At 41.9% G+C, this 11,277-nt stretch overlaps 1 protein-coding gene across 2 annotated transcripts in view; it reads right to left on the reverse strand.

Moving 5' to 3' along the window:
* Positions 1 to 11,277, reverse strand: part of HEPHL1 (hephaestin like 1) — a 172,614-nt gene that overhangs the window by 36,855 nt on the left and 124,482 nt on the right. For both annotated transcript variants that reach the window (XM_024731261.1, XM_024731262.1), the window contains 4 exons: positions 7,633 to 7,772; positions 7,357 to 7,488; positions 5,558 to 5,769; positions 2,228 to 2,378 (listed from right to left, as the gene is read on the reverse strand). In XM_024731261.1, the coding sequence (XP_024587029.1) occupies positions 2,228 to 2,378; positions 5,558 to 5,769; positions 7,357 to 7,488; positions 7,633 to 7,772 (635 nt within the window). The remainder of the gene's footprint in view (positions 1 to 2,227; positions 2,379 to 5,557; positions 5,770 to 7,356; positions 7,489 to 7,632; positions 7,773 to 11,277) is intronic.

The raw sequence follows: 11,277 nt of genomic DNA on the forward strand, positions 1-11,277 counted from the left end.
CGGCTCAGAATAAAAGGGAGAAAAAAAAGAAAGAAAGGAAGAAGAAGGTAAAATAAAATAAAATAGTTACTAAAATAATTATTAAAAATAATTTTTAAAGTAATTTAAAAAAAGAAAGAAAGAAGAGAGCAACCAAACCAAAAACAAGTCCACCAATGATAACCAGTGCTAAACACTATACTAAAAAACCAAAAAGACGGACAGACAGAACCCTAGGAGAAATGGTAAAAGCAAAGCTATACAGACAAAATCACACACAGAAACATACACAAACACACTCACAGAAGGAGAAAAAGGAAAAAGTACATATATATATCATTGCTCCTAAAGTCCACCTCCTCAATTTGGGATGTTTCAGGTATTCCACAGAGGCAGGGTACATCAAGTTGATTGTGGAGATTTAATCCGCTGCTCCTGAGGCTGCTGGGAGAGATTTCCCTTTCTCTTCTTTGTTCGCACAGCTCGTGGGGTTCAGCTTTGGATTTGGCCCTGCCTCTGCGTGTAGGTTGCCTGAGGGCATCTGTTCTTCGCTCAGGATGGGGTTAAAGGAGCAGCTGATTGGGGGGCTCTGGCTCGCTCAGGCCAGGGGGACAGAGGGGGACAGAGTATGGGACAAGCCTGCGGCAGCAGAGGCCAGCGTGACATTGCACCAGCCTGTGGCGCGCTGTACGTTCTCCCGGGGAAGTTGTCCTTGGATCACGGGCCTCTGGCAGTGGCGGGCTGCACAGGCTCCCCGGAAGGGAGGTGTGGATAGTGACCTGTGCTCGCACACACACTTCTTGGTGGCAGCAGCAGCAGCCTTAGCGTCTGATGCCCGTCTCTGGGGTCCGCGCTGTTAGCCGCGGCTCGCGCCCATCTCTGGAGCTCCTTTAGCAGCGCTCTTAATCCTCTCTCTTCGCGCAACAGGAAACAAAGAAGGAAGAAAAATTCTCCTGTGTCTTCGGCAGCTCCAGACTTTTTCCTGGACTCCCTCCCGGCTAGCTGTGGCGCATTAGCCCCTTCAGGGTGTGTTCACGCAGCCAACCCCAGTCCTCTCCCTGGGATCTGTCCTCCGAAGCCTGAGCGTCAGCTCCCAGCCCCTGTCAGTCCCGGCAGGTAAGCAGACAAGCCTCTTGGGCTGGTGAGTGCTGGTCCGCACCGATCCTCTGTGCGGGAATCTCTCCGCTTTGCCCTCTGCACCCCTGTTGCTGCGCTCTCCTCCGTGGCTCCGAAGCTTCCCCCCTCTGCCACCCGCAGTCTCCGCCCGGGGGGGCTTCCTAGTGTGTGGAAACCTTTCCTCCTTCACAGCTCCCTCCCACTGGTGCAGGTCCCATCCCTATTCTTTTGTCTCTGTTTTTTCTTTTTTCTTTTGCCCTACCCAGGTACGTGGGGAGTTTCTTGCCTTTTGGGAGGTCCGAGGTCTTCTGCCAGCGTTCAGTAGGTGTCTGTAGGAGTTGTTCCACGTGTAGATGTATTTCTGATGCATCTGTGGTGAGGAAGGTGATCTCCGTGTCTTACTCTTCTGCCATCTTCCTCTGTATCCTGTAGATGTGTTTTTGATGTGTTTGTGGGAGGAGATGAGTTCCACATTCTCCTACTCCACCACCTTGACCTCTTGCCTCTAGGCATTTTTGTTGACTCCACACTCTGGTGGCCATTTGAGTTTGGACTCTTGTGCATTACTCTGCCACCTTGGGTAATCTCTCCAAGACTAACAAGAATCCCATGTTACACCAATTACAATGTGGGTTTGCTATTGTTAACAACTGATATAAAAGAGACAGAGAAGGATAATTAACTAATTTCTCCTACATGAAGATCTTGGATAGGAATGGCTAATGTTTTACAAATTAACACTTTAGATAGTTATACACACAACTTGGTAAGAGATGCCTTGCTGGATAATAATTATCTCCAACTATCAGCTGGATTATCAGACTTAATGACATTATTGCAAACCCAAGGGAGGGCATTTTGTCAGTAATTTTCTACATTTATGATGTACTGTGATCTTTGCTAGTTCAAATTTTGTATTGCTTTATCTAAGGCTTTAGAAGTATTAATTAAGTTTCACATCTCTAGAGACAGGGAGGTTTCACCATACCTTGTACATCTGAAGCCACGAAATATTTTACTCATGACCAAGAACAATACCCAAGATACCAAACTTAAGATAAAGCATTCCAAACATTTTCACTTCAAATGCAATTATGACTTTCTTTACAGGAGGGAAAAACATTTTTCATACCATGCATTCGGTTGGACTTCACAAACTCTTTGTCCTCCTTGTCAACACTGAAGGGACGCCAGGTAAACTTCTGAATATTTTCATCAAGATATCTGCTCAGATTCTCATCAAAGACTGTGAATAATAGGTAAAATTCCTTGTCTATTCCTTTCTACAGAGAAGAAAGAAATGAATGTATTAAAGTACAGCTTGGAGGACTTCTTAGCTCTACTTCACTTTCAAAATTAACACAAAGTAAATTAGGGTCAATGTCAGCCATAGATTTACTAGGTCATTTTGTAAATCAGGATTCGGATAAATTCATTCTACACCCAACAAAATCATCTTCCTCATTATATCCTTCTCCCTGTCCATGTGACCTCCTCAGAGGAAATAAGTCGTTGCTCAGAAGCTTTCCTTCCTTGTGGTACTCCTATTTTCAGGCTGGTCATCACTGACTTATTTTCCTTACCCTAGACTCCAAGTCCTGGCCTCGGCCTCTCTCTCTGGCCTCATCTCCGTGTATTCACCCCCTAACTTATTCCAGCTACCCTGGCGTTTTGCTCTTCTGTGAAGACACCAACTTCATTCCTGCCTCAGGGCCTTTGTGTGTGCTGTTCCCATTGTCTAGGAGGTTCTCCTAGGTCTTGCCTGGCTCACTCCTTTATTCTGTTCCATTCCCTACACAAACATCACCTCGTCAGAGTGCCCTTCCCCGACCACCCTATACAAAACAGTCACTCATCTTCCATCCTGCCTGCAAACTCACTCACTTTACTTTACCACACTTTACTTTTCTTCATAGCAGTTATCTCCACCTGAAACTATATTTTATTTATGCACTTATATTTTCTGATGTTGCCCCACTGCAATGTAGGTTTTGTGAGAGTAGGGAAGTTTTGGGTCCCTCTCTGTATCCCCAGCTCCAACAAAAATGACTGGAAAAGTAGGCACTCAATAGGTGTTTTTGAGTGAAATAATGAATTCATGTAATCCATGGACTTTGCTATGTTATGTTAATTTGAGTTGATATTCAGGGGTTACCTCCCACTGTGTATATCCTAATCCATCTTTTTTGAGCATGTCTGACCAAACAACATCTTGAACTGCTGAAATCTACTTTTCTTTAAAGCTGAACCAGAGAGGTAACTGTACTTTCTGTCCCTCAACCATCTTCCCTTCTCTAATGTGCTCCCTTCCAATCTACCCTTCATCCTGCTGCCTGCTCCAGAGGGATCCTCAGCAGTGCCATCTGATCATATCTCTCTACTTAATCTGGAGAATACAATCTAAACTCACAGTGATCAGTCCCTGCCTACCTGTTCAGCCTCATCTCTCAGCCCTTCCCTCCTGGCACTTGGACTGAAGTAAGGCCAAGATCCTTGCAGCAATCTGAACTTGCTAGGTACAGCAAGCCTCTGTCCTTTACGCATGTACCCCCTCAACTTTGATGGTCTCCCACTGTAATCCAACTTCAAGGGTCAGCTTAGCTGTCCCACCCCTGTGAAGCATTAACTCTTCATTGAAGATAAGGGTATTCTTTGCTTTATGTTCTTACTATACCTTATGTACACTTACTGCTTTTATCACATGGTGTTTTAGAAAGCAATAATTTAAGATCATTGGCTATGGAAAGAAACAATATAGGCTTAAAAATTTTCAAAATACAATATAAAAAATGGGGGGGGCGGACAAGGGGTCAAACATATTTTAAAAGATCTTAGATTCTAGTGCCATTCTGCTTACATGCTGTGAAAACTGGGACAAATGACTTGTCTTCTCTAAGTCCTAATTCCCTCATTTGCAAACTGAGGATATGAGTAGTTCCTACTTCATGTTTTTTTGGAAGGTAAATTAGATACTATAAGTAAAACACTGAACACAACATCTGGCAAATACTAAGTACTCAATGTTAACTGTTATTAACTGTGATTGCGATTGTCCACAAGATGAGAAGGAACCATTGAAAGGAGTTCACTTGAAGAATCTCATCATCTGAGAGTTATTTGGAATGTAACTGTGTCTATAAAAGTGGGATATTAGCCCAGGAGGTTAGAAGGTAAGTGATAGGACCCTGTGTAATGATTAATTTCATATGCCAACTTGACTGAGCTATAAGGTGCCCAGATATTTGGTCAAACCTTATTCTAGCTGTTTCCATGAGGGTGTGCTTGGATGAGATTAACATTTGATTCAGTAGACTGAGTAAAGCAGATTGCCCTTCTTAATGTGGGTGGGCCTCATCCAGTCAGTTGAAGGCCTTAGCACAACAACAAAACATCTGACCCCCTCACAAGTAAATGGGGATTCCTCCTGCCTTTTAACTGGAACAACAGTTTTTTCCTGCCTTTGGACTCAAACTCAAACACAGGCTCCTCCTGAGTCTTGAGCCTGCTGGCCTTTTGGGTTTCCTGGGTCTCTTTCTGTGACTCACCTGCAGATCTTGAAACTTGTCATCCTCCAGACTCATGTGAGCTGACTCCTTATAATAGTTTTCTTTCTATCTATATACACATCCTAATGGTTCTTTTTCTCTACAGAACTAGGATTAATGCCAAATATTACAAAATATACCATTTAAATAAATAGTTTGCTATTTCTGCTTGGTAAAGTAATTTAAAATGGTCAAATGGCTGGCTTTTCCTTTTTTCATCAATGTGTTTAATATCATGCAGACATAGCTTGAAATGCTATGCTTTGCCACACTAATCAGTGTGGCTTAATCGAAACTTCTAAGTTGGGACTCGCAAGAAACAATCTACTTGCTTTCTAGTTCCTTTGGGCATAGTGACTAATTTCCAGATTATTGTGTTGAGCTACAGGGGTTCTCAAACCTGGCTGCACATTGGAGTCACCTGGAGATTCTGATTTAATTGGTCTGGAACACCTGAATAAAGGATGTTTACAAGGTCCCCAGGTGATTCCAATGTGTGGCCAAGTTTGTGAAAACTTGCCCCCCCAAAAGATCCCAATTTGCGTTTCATAGAGATCTCTGAAGCTTCTAGAATCAAAGCAATGCACAGGGAAAGAGACCCACCAAATTCCAGCCACAACAAGCAGAAATCCTGGTTTTCTAGGTGGGCATATGTAACTTTCAGATCTTAAATTTACATTTAAGATCTGAAAATTAAAATTTTAATTACATTAAAATTACCTTAAATTAAAATTCAGATGTTAAATTTAGGAAAAGCAAAATAAAATAAAATCCTCATTTCGTAGAAGTCAATTTCACGAGCAATGAGGAAAAATCACTTTTTGTAACTGACTCTATTAATATTTACTCTCTAGCCATATTACTGATCTCTCTCACATACAACCCTGAGAAGAACTTGGTGACCTTTGATGGCCTACCTGTGTCCCATCAGCATTGAGAATGCCCTTTTTACAGACTAGCAAAGGCCCTACAAGGCCAGAGCTGGTGTCCTTGATTGGCTCAACAGCTGAGAAGTAAAGATAGGTCAGACAGGGGGGATCATCAGCTGTTGGGCTTAAGCTTTCAGGCACCGTCCACCTGTATGTGAAAGTTTCACCTGGCTTAACGTGTGCCCCTGGCTTCAGAAATCCTGAGGAGATAAATGAAACAGTTATTCAAAGCAACAGCCAAGAACACTAAACTTGTCACACTGGGTCTTCCAGCCCTGGTATGTCTCTCTCTGATGATGTACTTTGTGGAAGGACAGTTATTTTCACTGTATCCTACCAGGGAAGCCACTGCCACAATCTGCTGTTTCATGAGATAGAAGCTTATATCAAAGGATTATCTTCTTCACAGATTACATTTAAGATCTTCACAGATACTACTTCTTACTCAATTACCAGGTTAGCAAATATTAGAAGAGCGATAATTGCCCATTTATATATTAATATATAAATGTAAATTCATAAAATATCATTGAGTACCTTCCATGTGGAATATATTATACTTGGCCTTGCAGAGAAAACCCCAATAAGTTAAACAAGAGACCTATCTTTAAAGAGTTTGAAATCTAGAAGGTTGAACTAGGAATAGGCCAAATAACTACAAGTTAGAGGAGGTAAGCGAAGGCCCAAGGTAACAAAGCTGTTAAATGGCAGGTCTGGGATTCAAATTCAGGGCTGTCTGATTCCAAAGACTTTGCACTTAGCCCTCACATTATATTGCCAGATGAACACATTGAATCTCTCCAACTAGACTGGGGCAGAGACTTTCTGTATCTTGTCCAGAGCTTGGCAAAAAGGTGCCCAGTACGTTTTCTGAGTTAAACAATAGAAAATGTGGACATTTGCGCTGTCACTAGTGTTCTTCCTGCACACACACAAAAGTCATTGTGAGCATTTTGACCAAGGAAGAGACTGCAGGCACAGGAAATGTTGCTGCAGCAGGGGGAGGAGAGGGTGGGTGTAGAGAGGGGGAATACTCCCTCCATTCCTTCCTTCTCTGTCCCCTCCCCATCACCTGCTCTGGACTGTGACTGGCCTCATACTTGGGCATGAAGAAGTAAGTATCCCAGGAGTCATGATGTCTGTTGTAGTGATGGGGAAGGCTTCCAACGCAACCAGGAGTTTCCCAAAAGCAGTATAATGAATGGAAGGATAATTCCTGCAGCCACTGGGTAGAAGCTGCCTTTATTACATGTAGAGAGCCTGTGCTACATACTCTGTGATTGGGAGAGGCTGTGTATGATGGTAAGCACATAATACTGGTGTTAAATAAATATTTGTCGATAGAGACAAAGCAAAGACCACGTGTAAGATTTTGATTTCAACAAAACATTGGAAATCAGAGTTCCCTTTCAGCCTTCAGCCACAGATCCCATCCAAATGCAGCAGAAAAGCTCTCCATCTTAGAGAAGTGGGGGTGACTGTGAAAGTAGATCACTTTGAGATTTATTACATTACTGAGGGAAAAGGAAAGGCATTAACACTTCCTAAGTACCTACTGTGGGACAGACCCTGTCCTAAATTCTCTCCATCCTTTCCCAAAGCCCTGTGAGGTGAGTGTCATTATCTGCATTTGATAGGTGAGAAGAATAAGGTTCAGAAAGTTGAAATAGCTGCTCAAGCTCACAGGGCTGGTAAGTAAAGGGACCAGGATTTGAACCAGGTCTGTCCAGTTCTAAGTCCTTTGCTCACTCATCCTGTTTCCTACCAAGGCTGAGACTGGGACTTACCATCTACATTTGGGGCTGCATCAGAGGCCTTGTCATAGATCACACCATGAGGCAAAATACTGTAGACCTTGTCGGCTTTGTTAGCAAAGGTCACTAACAGAGTATCACCCACCTCTGCCTTGATGATGGGACCTGAGAAATATTAAGAGAAGGAGAGGTAAGAGGATGAAAAGAGAGAAGTGGATAGGAGCAGGAGAAGAGTCATTCCATGTTAGGTGTGCATGTCCTACTAAAACATTTCCCCTGTTCAAAACATGACAGATGGTTTCACTGTACCAAGAATTCCAAGGTGGGCTTCTGCCTCAGAGAGTCTTTTTCTTCGAGTAAAAGTTGCATCAACATACTCTATATACTGAGCCTTCCAATATTTTCCTCCTATTCTGTTGTCCCCTTGTGTGAAGTAGAGCTCAGAGTCACTGTGGAAAGAATAGGAAGTTAGCTGAGATTACACTTCTGCATATCCACCAAGTGCCTTAATTATGGAGCTTTATTGTATTGCCTTTAGCCCATTTATCCACGCTTATCTCCGGAAAAGATAGCACAGTCTTCAACAAAGTTCCCAGGAATAGTCAACCAGCCTTAAAAGTCCTCAGAAGCTGTTTGATGCTCAAGCTCATTTCTCTCTTAGACATTGTACTTTCTTCCCCAGAGGTCCAAGCAAGTGAAGAAGGCACAGGCAAACTCCTTCATCATCAATATTGGTGTCCCAGAATGGTGTCCTACAAAGTAACCAAGAGCTAACTGGTTTCTTTGCAGAATAAGCATCCCTCTATCTCTTGCTGATGTCAATATGAATAGACCCTGCATAGAGTATGCTCTGATATCTGGCATGATTAAGGAATGGAGCATCTAGTTAATCAAATAATTTAATCAATGGAATTACCATACAAACTATATACATGAAATACCAAATTTCAAAGTTGTAAAATACGATGATATAACATCCAATTAGTACTATCTCTATTCTATTTCTGTCAATCATGCCATCACTCTTGCAGATGTGCAGGCTTTGTCTTCTTTTTCTGTCTCAACTCCTTATCCTGTTCATCCTGACTTTGCAACCTTTTATTTTGCACCCTTCCTTTTCTTCACCTTCATTTCTCCATCTTTTCCTTTCCTTTCTTCCCCTGGTCACAACCCCAGTACAGGCATGTCCTCCTCACCTTGTGCTTGGACCATTATATAAACCTCCTAACTGTGCACGCAGCATCCTCTATCTCACATTGGCTCACTCTTTTTTTTTTTTTTTTACCTTTTTTAAAATTGCATTTTTTGGAATTTTTTTTATATAGCAGGTTCTTATTAGCTATCTATTTTATACATATTAGTGTATATATGTCAGTCCCAATCTCCCAATTCATCCCACCCCCGCCCCCCGCAGCTTTCCCCCCTTGGTGTCCATACATTCAATTTTTTTCTCAGCATACACACTACTACTACATTAATCTTCAAAATAGTAATTTTTATTGTCATTTTACTTGCTCCAAAATCTTCAGTTGCTTCCAATTGCCAATCAAGTAAAGTTCAACTGATTGGAGGACCTCTGCAATGGATATCCAGTTTACCCCAATTCTCTCTGCATTGCTCTATGTGAGTGCCCATTCCCCATGCAAATCCTCCACACCAGGCATTCACTCTCTGATCTAATCACTCTGCTTTATGGCAGATGCTTTGCATTAACCCCTGCATCTAAAATTTCCCTCTCTTTACAATTCACTTATATAAATTCTACCATTCTTTAAGACCCTACTTAAGTTCCACTTCCTCTGTGAAGTCTTTCTGGTTATCGTAGCTCTCTCTGAATGTGCAGAGAACTCACTGTCTGGACAACTCATCTAAATCTTATTTGTAACTTGCAAAATCACTTGTCTTCTCCTGTGCATTCAGCATCTTTCTCTACCTGAGACTGGGAACATTGTCTTAGACCTCCCTGGATCCCTTATGTCACTTAGTACATTGTGCTGTCACATATTACATTAAATATTGATTGAATATAGCTTAATATTTCATATTTTATAAGGAGCTTCTGAATTCTGGAAGGCTTCTAAGAAATAATTTTCAATGTTAATTTTCATTATTTTGTTTATGGAGAAATACTGGTCAATAGAGAATGTTCATATCAAAGAGTTTTTCGTATATGGTCCACACAAATTCTTTAGGCAAGCCTCAAGTGCACTGGTTTGGTGGAAGAATGAATGAATGAATGAAATTTACAATGAAAGAAACAAAGGGTATCTTATTGACCACAAAGACAATTTTTAAAACACTCCCTCAAACATTAAAAGGATTATAGGATAGATTCTTGTTGGGGATGCGGGCCCAGATGGCCGCAGGAAGCCAAGAATACAGCATTACATTTAATCTTCATGTCTCTATAGGCTCCTCTTGGCTGTGACAATTTCTCATACTTCCCTCATTTTTGGTGACTTTGAAAATGTTGAGGAGTACTGCCCTGTTCTAAACCCTCAGAGTCTTCTGCTTCAGTTGGCAGAAAGGGAAAAAGACGGTGGAGGAGGCACTTCAGATTCATAAAAACCCCAGCTTAAAGGAAGTAATAGCTTGGAAAATTTTGAACATTAAATAATACATGCTACTGGATTGTGAGGGAAAGAGTGAATTTAAAGAGAAACCTTGGGGGAGACCTTCAAGATGGCGGAGGAGTAAGACGTGGAGATCACCTTCCTCCCCACAAATATATCAGAAACATCTACATGTGGAACAACTCCGACAGAACACCTACTGAATCCTGGCAGAAGACCTCAGACTTCCCAAAAGGGTCTTGCTGCTCCATTCGGGTGTCAGGCCTGTGCCTCTGAGGTGGGAGAGCTTAGTTCAGGACATTGGTCCACCAGAGACCTCCTGGCTCCACATAATATCAAATGGCAAAAGGTCTCCCATAGATCTCCATCTCAATGCTAAGACCCAGCTACACTCAATGACCAGCAAGCTACAATGCTGGACATCCTATGCCAAACAACTAGCAAGACAGGAACACAACCCCACCCATTAGCAGAGAGGCTGCCTAAAATCATACTAAGGTCACAGACACCCCAAAACACACCACCAGACGTGGTCATGCCCACCAGAAAGACAAGATCCAGCCTCATCCTCCAGAACACAGTCATTAGTCCCCTCCACCAGGAAGCCTACGCAACCCACTGAGCCAACCTTAGCCACTGGGGGCAGACACCAAAAACAATGAGAAGTATGAACTTGCCGCCTGTGAAAAGGAGACCCCAAACACAGTAAGTCAAGCAAAATGAGAAGACAGAGAAACACACAGCAGGTAAAGGAGCAAGGTAAAAACCCACCAGACAAAACAAATGAAGAGGAAATAGGCAGTCTACCTGAAAAAGAATTCAGAGTAATGAGAGCAAAGATAATCCAAAATCTTGGAAATAGAAAGGAGAAAATACAAGAAACGTTTAACAAGGACCTAGAAAAACTAAAGAGCAAACAAACAATGATGAACAACACAACAAACAAAATTAAAATTCTCTAGAAGGAATCAATAGCAGAATAACTGAGGCAGAAGAACAGAAAAGTGACCCGGAAGATAAAATAGTGGAAATAACTACTGCAGAGCAGAATAAAGAAAAAAGAATGGAAAGAAGTCAGGACCGTCTCAGAGAACTAAAGAGTACACTACTTAATAACCAAGAGATCACTGAAGAAATCAAAAAGTACCTAGAAACAAAGGACAATGAAAACACGATGACGTAAAATCTACGGGATGCAGCAAAAGCAGTTCTAAGAGGGAAGATTATAGTGATACAATCCTACGTGAAGAAACAAGAAACATCTCAAATAGACAACCTAACCTTACACATAAAGCAATTAGAGAAAGAACAGAAAAACCCCAAAGTTAGCAGAAGGAAAGAAATCATAAAGATCAGATCAGAAATAAATGAAAAAGAAATG

This window comes from Neophocaena asiaeorientalis, unplaced genomic scaffold (genome assembly GCF_003031525.2).
Source record: "Neophocaena asiaeorientalis asiaeorientalis breed wild unplaced genomic scaffold, Neophocaena_asiaeorientalis_V1.1 scaffold143, whole genome shotgun sequence".
NCBI classification, from domain to species: Eukaryota; Metazoa; Chordata; class Mammalia; order Artiodactyla; family Phocoenidae; genus Neophocaena; species Neophocaena asiaeorientalis.